The following is an 11943-nucleotide window of genomic DNA, read 5'->3' as shown; positions in this document are numbered from 1 at the left end:
CCTTTAGCAATAGTTTTTAGCATATAATTATGATTATAAAAGAGCAAAACAACAACTTTCTTTTTTGCAGGAAAAATATGAAGAGCAAAAGAAAGAGTATGACACAATAGTAAGAAATTTTAGAATCATTAATTTAAGATGTCAAAATCTACAAGAAAAAGAGACTAATAAGCCCAACTTACTTGAGCCTAATAGAGAATTTTCCCTTGAACAAAAAGCTAAAAATCCATATTTTCTTCAAACTCTAGGTAGAGAAAGGTATATATTTTTACTAGAAGATGTTAAGAGTCATATGATTAGATTAGAGTATGAGCAAAATATATCTCTTCAGTTATACATTCAAGATTTTCTTTTTAATTTAAAAAATAATCCACATCTTGGTATAAAACTTCTTACCAAAAGCTGTTCTCATTATACTATTTACTTAGCTAGTATTAACATGGTTGAATATAGAGAATTGCATGTAGAGCATAAACAAAACACTATCACAATTACTCCAGCATTTTTAGCATAATATGGTTATTTAGGTCAACTTTATATTGAAAATAGTGATCATTTAGATTCATTTTCCTCAAAATTAGAAGAAGTCGTAAGTTTTTATATCCCCCTATGGAAGATTGTAAAATTAGATTTCACTAGCATACTCTCAGAGTGGTTTAAGGATAATATTTATCCAGACAGAGCACAACATAGTATTATTATTTCTTATAATGAACTGCTTAGTCCAGCAGAATCAGCAAAGACAAGGATCCCTACTATGCAGGACATTCAAAAATACAGAGAAGCAATAATAATTGCGCAACAATTGTCCAATGATGATCGTCTAAACCTCCTCACCAATCCAACCTTATCAAGATCAATTCAGAGACTATATCCAGGAGACCAGATGACACATCTGAATTCAAGATAAGCACGACAAGTGCAAAAGTTTTTGATGAAATCTATAGCCAGATAGCATAAGAAATCAAAGCAGAAGACAACGACAACTCACACTGGAATAGCTTAGGAAAAGAAGAGCTACATAATATAGACAACATGATGGAAGCATAACTCCATGAGGAGACCTCATCCTTTCACGTGAAGGATCATCCCAACAGATGAAGAATAATTTTCAAACCCTTTGGCTCCATACTGCATCATTTAAAAAGAATATACCTTTTGGTTCCATACGGCTAGCAAGAAACAAAGGGATTCCTTAAGAACTCGAAAAATAAATAAGGGAATTACTGTCCAAGTACAAAATAATTTGGCTTCTTTCAAAATACTTCTTTTGCGTTTGACCTTTTCCAAATGTCCCCTTTTTTATATATAAAATTTCTTTTATTGCAAAAGAAGCTACAAAATGGTACAAATTCTATAAGAATTTTGTCTTTTTATAAGCATAGTGTTATTAATGATGTGAAAACAATTTACACCGTAACTCCAATTGAATCGTAACTCAACTCAATTTCATTGTGTTTATGTTTTAATGGTGGTTTGTGCATTGAATCATTTTTTTAATTAGCAATTTCCTTTAATTGTTGGTGAGTTGTTTTAGTTCGACTTTTTTTAATGTGTTAATTTTGTTGCATTTTTGGACTTGATGATTTGGGTATCTAATTATGGTCTTAGTTGTATTGTTGAAAGTTATCAAATCAAGTTGACTTTCATTTTTCGTCTACTTCACAAGAGGTAAAACATTTTGGGTGAAATATTGGGTCGGATGTCCACACATATTGACAAGAATTCACAACGTCTAGTTGACATACCAAAATTCTTCCGTGGGTTTAGAGGATGACGTGGCAAAATCAGGCCAGGATTTTGAAGCTCCAGCCCACTGGGGTCCAGAGGGCCCACTTACTTTACTTTTGATGAGAAAGTACCTTAGCATTTGTGCAAGCAGATAAGACCTCAAAACTCCAAAGATCCAATAATACGAATTTAAGAAAAAAATAAAAATAAAATAAATAAACTGGTATTGAACAAGTTCTCTCTACAACTACACTACACTAACATACTCTGTATCTCTCTCGGTCTCTCTTTTCTCTCCTGCTAATCGGTGAGTCAGCTAATACTCTCTCTCTCCTCATATTGATGTGCATACGCTGGGTTTTGTTTCTCCTCCTCTTTAGGGTTTCTTCAATTTCGCGGAAAATATTCTTAGTTCCAGAAACTGAATGGAAAAAGGCAAGAAAATAGTAAGAAAGTAAAACCCATATAGCCAAACGTGTTTCTTGCTGAACAAGGAGCTGGAAGAGGGCGACTTTACCTCATTTTTCGTAATTTTAAGTTGGAACTCTGCGACTTTGCCTGTTCTTTCTTTAATTTAGGATTTATCTTTCGTTTTAATAGTTTCCTTCGTATATTTGAATGGGTTATTATATTCTCTGCTAATCATTTGGGGTTATTAATCATTGTACCAACACCACATCTCTGTTTGTAACTCTGAATTCAACCGAAATTTCCATGAAGTACTAATGTTGTATATCTGCTGTCAATTCGGGTTGCTTTAATTTTCTTAAATTGTATCCAGTTTGTTAACTCATGGATTTTCTCTTTGGAAGACCTTTGAACTCTCTGCTTGCGGTGTTTTGCAGTTAAATGCTTTGAAGTGGAGACTGAGAGTTCCAGCTCCATTTGTTTCTTAGAGGGTACGTGCCAGTTATTTACATTTTGGCATTATGGCATCTTCTCATGGTAATTCACACTCTGAAGCAGCAAAAATGGAACAAATAATTACTGAATTCTATGCCAAAAGTCTCCACATCATCCTTGAATCTAGGACTCCATACATGTCCTCACGTAATTATAGTGGTGAACAAGCCCTATCATCGCCATCATCCTCCTCATCATCCTCATCGAGTGTGAGGCCGAGGGATAAGTGGTTTAATTTAGCTCTAAGGGAATGTCCTGCTGCACTGGAGAATCTTGATCTCTGGCGCCAGAGCCATCTTGAACCTATGGTGGTTGATGTGATTTTGGTCCAGAGACCACTTGATTGTGAGCCCGTGAAGTGTTCACCTAAAAGGGATCTTGTTAGGAACTTGTCATTGAAAGAGCGGTATCCATACTGTTGGAATTATGAGCAGGAGGAATTTGGGTATGAGGCAAAGAGTGAAAAGATTATAGAGAGATGGGTAGTGCAGTATGACAGTCGGAAGATTAGAGATACAAATTCAGGAAGCAGGAGGTCAAGCAGTAATACTTTACATTCATTGTATAAGAAGTCGATGTTACTTTTGAGGTCTTTGTATGTCACTGTTAGGCTTTTACCTGCTTACAAAGTTTATCGCGACCTCAATTCGTCTGGCCAAATTCGGCCATTTGCTCTTACTCACCGAGTAGCCTCTTTTGCTGAGCCCTTCACTTGTAGAGAAGAGGCAGCAATGCAGCGGTTTGGGTTCACCCCTGTGGATACAGCGTGTGGCAGGCTTTGCCTTTCAGTGTTGTATTGTTCATCACTTTCAGATGTAAGCTCTGAATCATCAACTCCTATGTCTCCACAGCTTATTCTGGACTATGTTGGCAGCCCATTGACAGACCCACTTAAAAGGTTCCCATCACTTCCTGTGACAGGATCAGTAGCACATGCCTTTCCACCATCTTCCTCATTCTCTAGGCGACATAGTTGGAGTTTTGACCATTATAGAGCTTCACCACCTTCAGTTTCCTTCTCACCTTCACCTACATATTCAGAACCACATGCTTTAATCCCTAACCAAAGTTCTCGTTTCCCACCTACAATCATGCCACCTCATCCACCTGAAACATCTCTTGTTTATAAGAAGGATACAAGCTTTGATGAGTATTCACCTGCCTTTTCACCCTCACCATCGTCTGCCTCTCCATCATTGCCAATCTTTATTCCTGGGAGTCATCATTCAAAGCCTCTTTTACCATCTGAGAGCGCACCATTCAGTGAACGGACAGCTAAACTTGCTAATTCCCCTGCATTCTGCAACAAGCTAAATTTGCCTCATAGAGGTATTGGATCTGGCAGTTCTAAGACTGATAAAACTGGGGGTTTTATGGAGGCTGGTACTGCGGTTGAGAAGGTGTTGTATTTGCTCATCATGGTGAAATTTTCATTTGAATTTTTATTTTCTTTATTTAAGGTTTTTTCTTTTTCCAATTTTGAACTGTAGTTTTCCTCCCTCGGGAAAGATGATGCTAGACAATATTGTGAGGTTAAAATATCATCCAGCAGCTCCAGTAGGTCTTTCCCTGACGATTTGGATGATTCTGACTTTCCTTGCCCGTTTGATGTGGATGATGAGGATGTGACAGATCCAGGTAGCAGGTAAGATGCAAAGTTTGTCAAGTGAATCTAGTATATGTAAATTACTTTTGTTTCTGCAAGTATTTTGCATAAGCTGGTCTACTTGCTTTCTCCTACTTGTTAGTATCTCTCTGCAGTTAGTGTTGTTTTTTGTTTTTAGAAATAATTTGTAAGTGAATCACAGGGTGGGTTGTTATGTGAAATATACTCCAAATTTGTAAGGGAGCAAGGAAGGGTAGGGTAGTTGCGCTGTCAATATGTTTCGTACAGGCTAAGTAATGTGAGATTGATTAGTCAGAAATAACAAGGGAACATTCTACAAGATGTATTATTTCTTTTCTTTTGATTAGTTGGTTTTAAACTTAACAGATGAGTAACTCACAGTTGACACACAGCATCTAATGTGCTCCACCATGCTTAGTAGAGCCGGGGCACCCATGTTAATAGATGTCCATGAGGTGATTTGGGGCGTATGAGCAATAAATACAATATGCTTTCTCAATGCAAGAGGGATCCACCTTAATTGTTGTGCATTACACTCCTTTTCACCCAGAGGTCTTGATATTGCCGTTTGCAGTAGAAATGTGTGCTATGGAGTACAAAACATGATTTGTTTTTAGCTATTTGTTAACTGAGCTTATAAGATTTAGCCATAGGACTTGATTCTGTTTTGCAAATTCAATTTTCTGAAAACCGGAATCCTAGTTGGGCACAGCTTAGAAACACTGAAGGCTAAAAATCTGCTTTCCATAAATTATATGTGGATTAACTGATTTCTGTTATGCTATTGTGTAAGATATTTGCTCGAAATGGGTGAGATAGAGAAACATTTAGAAACCACCTAATAGCGCTGACCTTCCCTACGTCTTCCGAAATATTTCCATGCCCTCCGATGATTTGTGATGAGCTCCACAAAACCGCTGCTTCTGAAATTTAAATGATCGTTTACGCTTGAAATGACTTAGGAATAGCCTAAATAGGTGACCTGTTGGCGATTGGTTGCATAATGGGCATCTTTTTTTATTTTATTTTATCTGGAAAAGTAAAAAATATATAGAGGGTATTGTTTAGTTCAAACTTCAAATTTTAGGGATGGGATAAGGTTGAAGACCTGAAGTTTGTACTCATACAGCACTCATTAAGAAGACAGACTGATTCCGTAGATATGTGGTATTTATATATACAACCAATGGTAGATGATAGTGTTGGAAACTCGGAATTAGTTTCTTTTAAGTGCATGGTAGGTGCCGTTTAGTTTTTCTGCTTAGGAATTTTGATTGTTGAATTTTAATATCATTAATATCATTAAAAGTAAACTCTCGCTATGTACAAAATATTAATTACATCCTAAACCGATTCACTCCGATTTGTGGGATATTCCTAACTAATTGATGCAACTGTTGGAAATTATGTTGTTTTTGTTCGGGAAGGATGTGATCTATGTAGGATTTTCCTTCCCTTTATCAGTAGAAAGCTTTGTCCATACATTCAAGTGTTATTCTTTTTGCATGTTTGTGTTATTCTTTTTGCATGGAACTACAAGGAGTCATCTTTTGTATACTCATCAATTCATAAGAGTATGTAAATATTAGTCATGGAGCTACAAGTAGTCAATTCATAAGAGTATGTAAATATTAGTCATGGAGCTACAAGTAGTCAATCTCAAGCTTCAAAATCATCATGCACATTAAACCATTTGTAAAGTAATTTTTGCTGAAATAAGGTTTCTTTAGGTTATGTGTGAGCCACTATATTCTCTGCATTTGGTGTCTTTGTGATCATAGAGTTAATGTGGGGCATTCTTTTAGATTCTCTTGTTTTGCTAATGAAATCCATTTGCTGCTTTCAAATCTATTAATTTGGTTTGCTAATGTGATATGACCTTATCTTTGTGCTGCATCTCAGACCTGAATCTTTTGACAAAAATGTACCTCTGTGTGAGCCACATGTGCCTGGAGGGTTGTTTCCAATTAAAAAATCCCAAGATGCTGCTGTTGGTGCGCTTGTACGAATGTTAAGAAAAGCTCCACCTCTCCGCCAGGATAACTCAAATTCAGTAAAATTTTCACAGGCCTGCAGGCCCGTAATCTGGAGCAACAGTAGCCAAGAGCCTAATCAGCCTTCTGAGGGACAGGCATCAGTTCAGCGTGATGATTCTTCAAGCGTCATTTCCTCGGGGCTCATTACATCAAAAACTACCACTGTTGCTTTAGAAGAGCTCCAAAGTTACAGGGAGATGAAAAATTTGTTACTAGGGCAAGGTAGTAAGTCTCACATGTAGTCCAAAAATGCTTCTGCTGTCTTTCTGGATATATGTACAGCATTTTGGTTTTCAAGCGATCATGGTTTCATGTGATATGGCTGAAAGAATTAACTTTTTGGCGTCCACTTCCATTTTGTACATATATTTGAGAAAATTTGATAATATAAGTTACAAAGATAATGTATATAATCCATTGCAGGTTTTCCTCACTAACTTCTATGTTGCCTTTTATCGTAGTCGCGTAATAATTCTGAACTTTGGCTTAGCTGCAAAGTTGTAATTTTCTTCTGTTTTTATATGCTTACTTTTTTCACAGGTAATTTTCTTCTGAACTTTGGTTCACCGAGCATGGATTCCCAACCTCTGAATTAATTAACCATATTTCTTTTTTCCCTTTGTAACATAGGATTTTAGACCTAATCATTTTCAGGATTGGAATTCAAAAAGAGTCATCATGTTCATGCACCTCTGAATATATTTCATTTTTTGGGTCTCATTTTATAGGGAATAGTTATGGAAAGATGTTCGTATGTGGATTAGGCCATTCTTAGGCCAGTCGGAGGAAGTAGTGCCTCCTTCACCTTGCACCCGATTTTGAATATCCTCAAGGTGTCCCCAGTAGGGGCTAGACCCAAGGCTCAACCACCATGGGGCTGGACAAATTAGAGGCAGGCAAAAATATTCAAGGTAATTCTATAGTGAAGGCCTTATAGCTTGACAAAGTAGCTGAGATGTGGCTGAATAGACATAAAGACGAAGCTTATTTGTGTTTTTCGTTAATGCTATTAAATAAAATGTTGTGTTAGGAATCTTGTCCAAATTTTAATTTTTTCAGGTGAAAATGTTTATAAAAAAAACTAACATAACATAAACCCAAAAAAACAGAACGTAAACCAAATTACATCATAAAAAAATATAAAGCCCCCTAATTATAAATGAAAATTATTTAAAGCCCTGGGCTCTAAATAGGGCTAAGGGCTTCCCCAATGGGTTCTCTAAAAGGGGCTCAACCACCATGGGAGCCTTATATTAGAGCCAAATGCCAAAAAAATTGCGGTTTGGATCAGGTGAGAACGCTTATGTGCGAACGTTATGTGAGAATACCATTGGATCTAATCTAATGGCTGCATCAAAAGCAATTGTAAGTGTTAAGTGTTGTATTAGAACGAGGCCTTCTTCTCCTCCTCCCTCCAAAGCAGACGTCCCCTCCAATCCAGCTGTTCGGTTTGTTCAACTAAGTGGCCAATTTTTTTATCAGCTTTGATTGAGCAAGGCCAATAACATTGAAGAGAGGGCTACCCTGTTATTTCTTATTTGATTCCAGGAAGAACACAGAAGTATAGCCCTCATTTTTTTGGGTTTCTCATTCAGGCGAAAGAAAGTGTAATAACCCAAACCAAAAATTCATAAATTAAGGAATATTTTATTTTGCGAAAAGACAATTTTGCCCTCGAAATATTTTATTAAGAAAAAGGTGACTTTTTGAACGAGAAGGAATTTGACAATTCCACTTACACCGTTGCGTAGAGCACGGTGAAACGAGTTCATAGACACGTAGTGGGCTCGAATCGGAGCTGTAACGAAAGAAACCAGCCAGCCCTCTCTCCTCTCGCGCGAAAACTGGCCGCCGCCTTCCAGAGCTTGCTGGCGCCGCCTCAGGGCACCACCGGCCACGAGACCGGTGGCGTTCGAACCGCCATCGAGTCCTCTTCCTTCGCCGACCGGTCCCCCGCCCGCCGACGACCTGTGTTGGCCGGAAACTGCGAAAGAACGACGGGAACTCACTGAAACTTCAAGGCCGCCGATCTCCCTCCTCCGGCCACCATTTTCGTCGACCCAGGTATGGATCTTGAACCTCTCGAGCTGTTCTAGCTGCCTGTTGGGTCGGATTAGATCGATTTGTAGTGTAGCCATCGGATTTTTGAGATTGAAGTTTCAGCCGATTTTCGGCCTTCGTTTTCGGCCACTTCCAGCCACTTTTTGGGGTAGGTCCAAGAACAAAAGTGGCTCCAAATATGGTGTTACCTAGGGGTAGGAGTTTGGAGCCGTGGTTTGAAGTTTTTCCGGCGAGCCGAAATTGCTTTAGACACCCATCGCTGCCGGCGCTTGCTGGGGTGCGTGGGTGAGGGTAGTGCAGTGGCACTGTGTCTTGTTGCGACCCTTGTGTTGTCACGAGCGCGTAGGATTTCGCGGATCTTAATTTGGATTCCGTTTGAGCCCCGAACGGATTTTCCATATTGTGCGCTTCCCGGGTTCAATATTACCGAACCGTTGGATCGCGCTCAATTTCAGATATGTTGTTCCAAATAATTTCAGGACCGTGTAGGATTCAACGGATTGTGAATCGGAGTCCCGGATACTCCGAAATCGTGAACCGTGGGGCTAGGGTTTGGAAAATTGATGATTTCACGATCGCGGTCAAACCGATCGTCAGTTTCAGACCAAACTTGCAGAATATGGTTCCTTAAACGTGAGGAACTTAAAGGAATTTTTAGATTGGTCATTGGAGGTCGTGGACCCCACGGGGTTCTGTATCGACCAAGGTGGAAGTTTATCGCTTAGTAAAGTCTCGAGTCTTTTCAGACGATGTTAAACATCTAAAATGCCTAAGTGGGCAGAAAAATTACCGTAAAGTTAGTGCACGCACTTTTAGAGTCGGGGGTCAGGGTTTTACTTAAACATCTTATACTGAGCAATTTTATTAATGAAATATTCCTGATGATTTACCCAGCATCCGGGACCAGGCAGACCTGCAGAAAAGACCTACAGAAGGCCTAGCTAGCTCGGACCAGGAGTGAGTGGACTTTTCGTTTTTAAATGATTTTATCATTGAATTTTATTATTTGATCTTGAATAAGTTTTATGAACTGTTTATTTCGAGCATGTTTTGTATTGTTAAATACTTTGATTTACATACTGCTTAGTTACTGATACCCAAGTGATATAAAAGACAGAGTTTAAGAAGTTACCAGAGGAAATAGCAGTTTACTTTCAGATTTACTGAAAAGTAGCTAGTTAGCAGATTTTCTACGATATGATATTTTAAACCACCATGTACCCGTTTTCGTTGATTACCCTCAGTTGGACCGATGTCTACGGGCATCCAGTCCATTTTCAGTTACGTCAGTGCACTTGACATTGCCTCACGAGTTTCGGGGACGCTCGAACCGTGAGTGCCAAGATTTGCGGCTCGGCTGACTTGGTGTCCCGAGACCTGCCAGGATTTGTGGCTCGGCTGACTTGGTGTCCCGAGACCTGCCAAGATTTGCGGCTCGGCAGACTTTGTGTCCCCAAGACCTGCCAGGATTGCGGATCAGGCTGACTACGGTCCCCTGAATCCTGCCAGAGCGGCTCGAGTCGACTTAGTGTCATCGAGACCTGCCAGCGAATCAGGTTGACTATAGTCCCCTGTATCCTGCCAGTTTGCGGCTCGGATAGACTGTGTGTCGCCGAGACCTGCCAGGGGAATTGACGGAATTACAGGGGTACATCCGAGTGGTAGTTTTGATTGATTGCAGCGATTTGATTCAGGTTTTGAGTACATTGCTTTTATGCAGGTTTGATTTCAGTGCTTTTATGCGAATTTGGATTTCAATACTTTCATGCAAGTTTTACTGCTCTTGAAAGCGATTGCATATATTTCTATAAATATGTAACTGCGTTGATTTTAATATGTGTCAAAGATAGTTTAGATATTCAGTTTTACTCAACTGTATTTGATTTCATTGCTTTTATGCGAGAATTATCGAGTTCGAATATGATTTACAGATAATGCCTTGAGTTTAGTATGCTTTAAATGCAGAATACGTATTTAGATCTATTTCACTATTTTTTTACAATGGGGGTTAGTATATTCTTAGATATTTTATGAACCTTTATTTTTGGTCCACTCACACTTTCAACTGTTTTGCGCTCCCAAGCTGTAGCGTGCACAAGACATCCACCACTGGGCCATCGTGACTTCTGCGCCTTCTGGTTCAAAAGTGTTGGTATGTAAAACAATTAAGTGATCCGTAAACTATCAAAATTGCTCTGATATACTGCCCTAGAGTGAGAATGGAAATTTTGGCATGTTTATTGAAGTGTTGGCTGTTGGTTGTTGGATATTATGCTCGTTTGAACAGGTGTAAGTTTTGGGATTGAACGAAATATAGGGGAGACTCTGCCGAAATTTCGGTAAGAGTCAAGGTCAAAATTTTAAGAAAAAGGGCAAATAGGACATTTGTGCCCGATATTTGCCAAGTGTCGGACATGCACAGGGTTCGACCCGAATTCCAAAGCGGAATTTGGTTCGGGTCCTGTCAGAAAGTGTTCATGTATTTTATATTATCATCTTTGTGGTTCGGTCTTTCTAATCGGAACATTCATCAATCCTTGAGCAACGTCTTGAGTTGGAAAGAACATTCGTCAATCCTTGAGCAACGTCTTGAGTTGGAACCTGGTGACCGCGACTGTTGTGCTGTTCTCTTGGTTTTGAAATCGTTGAGCACAGTCGAAACAAGGATTGAGGAAGAAGAAAAGTGTTTGGGGTTGACGTCCAGATCTAAAAGGGCGACATTGTCATATTTGTAGAAATTTTAAAGTTGGAAATGACTCACGAGGTAAGTGATATACTGTATTTGTCAAGTTTATTATTGGGCATAAGCATGAGTTACATTAGTAGGTCTTTAATATTTCACCAGAGAATCATTTTCATATCATATGTTAGTTAACGTATATATTTTAAAGCTTTTTATACTGTATTTGTCAAGTTTATTATTGGGCATAAGCATGAGTTACATCATTTTGTATGTAGGTCTTTAATATTTTACCAGAGAGTCATTTTCATATCATATGTTAGTTAATATATACATTTTGAAGCTCTTTATACTGTATTTGTCAAGTTTATTATTGGGCATAAGCATGAGTTACATTAGTTTGTATGTAAGTCTTTAATATTTCACCAGGGAATCATTTTCATGTCATATGTTCGTTAATATATATATTTTAAAGCTCTTTGAAAGCATGTGCCAATGTTGGTATGATGGTGGTGAATTCAGGGTTAAATTGCAAGAACAGTGAAATGGAGTGTGAAGGACAGGTGACACCGGAAGTAAGGTCGGAGTTGAAACCAAAATTGGGACTTGAATTTGATTGCTGTGGTGATGTGTTCAATTTCTATAATATGTATGATGTGGAAACTGGATTCGGTATTCGGTGTTCTACAACGAGGACGTGCACACTGATAGGAGAGGTAACAAGGAAAGAATATGTATGTTGTAAACAGGGGTATGCGTTAGTCGTAAGAGAAGACGGCGAGATTGTACTTGAACTAGTTGCAAGGCCAAACTTGCGATATTGAAGGTGAAAGACAAGAATAAGTACATTATTGTAGGATTCAATGAGGTACACAACCATGACATGACCACAATTGATAAAGTCC

The 11943-nt window shown here is 38.7% G+C and overlaps 1 protein-coding gene across 4 annotated transcripts; it reads left to right on the top strand.

Moving 5' to 3' along the window:
- Nucleotides 1–1970: 1970 nt before the first annotated feature.
- Nucleotides 1971–6734, top strand: LOC117632030 (autophagy-related protein 13b). Of its 4 annotated transcripts, none has more exons than XM_034365397.1 (4): nucleotides 1971–2038; nucleotides 2577–4034; nucleotides 4125–4279; nucleotides 6164–6734. In XM_034365397.1, the coding sequence occupies exons 2-4, from the start codon at nucleotides 2661–2663 to the stop codon at nucleotides 6537–6539; spliced, it is 1905 nt and encodes a 634-aa protein (XP_034221288.1). In that variant the 5' UTR covers nucleotides 1971–2038; nucleotides 2577–2660; the 3' UTR covers nucleotides 6540–6734. The 4 variants fall into 4 exon arrangements, with proteins under 4 accessions (XP_034221288.1, XP_034221289.1, XP_034221287.1 ...); XM_034365398.1 differs by lacking the exon at nucleotides 1971–2038 and adding an exon at nucleotides 2054–2258; XM_034365396.1 differs by lacking the exon at nucleotides 1971–2038 and adding an exon at nucleotides 2054–2268.
- Nucleotides 6735–11943: the final 5209 nt, after the last annotated feature.

Source organism: Prunus dulcis, chromosome 6 (genome assembly GCF_902201215.1).
Source record: "Prunus dulcis chromosome 6, ALMONDv2, whole genome shotgun sequence".
Lineage (NCBI taxonomy): Eukaryota > Viridiplantae > Streptophyta > Magnoliopsida > Rosales > Rosaceae > Prunus > Prunus dulcis.
Note: the sequence above shows the minus strand (reverse complement) of the source record. Positions and strands in the feature narration are given on the sequence as shown.

Excerpts from the sequence above, each read along its gene's own strand:
- LOC117632030 (XM_034365397.1), top strand. The coding sequence starts at position 2,661 with ATGGCATCTTCTCATGGTAATTCACACTCTGAAGCAGCAAAAATGGAA. Across the intron at positions 4,035-4,124 it reads CTGGTACTGCGGTTGAGAAG|TTTTCCTCCCTCGGGAAAGA; the intron begins GTGTTGTATTTG and ends TTTGAACTGTAG. Across the intron at positions 4,280-6,163 it reads GTGACAGATCCAGGTAGCAG|ACCTGAATCTTTTGACAAAA; the intron begins GTAAGATGCAAA and ends GCTGCATCTCAG.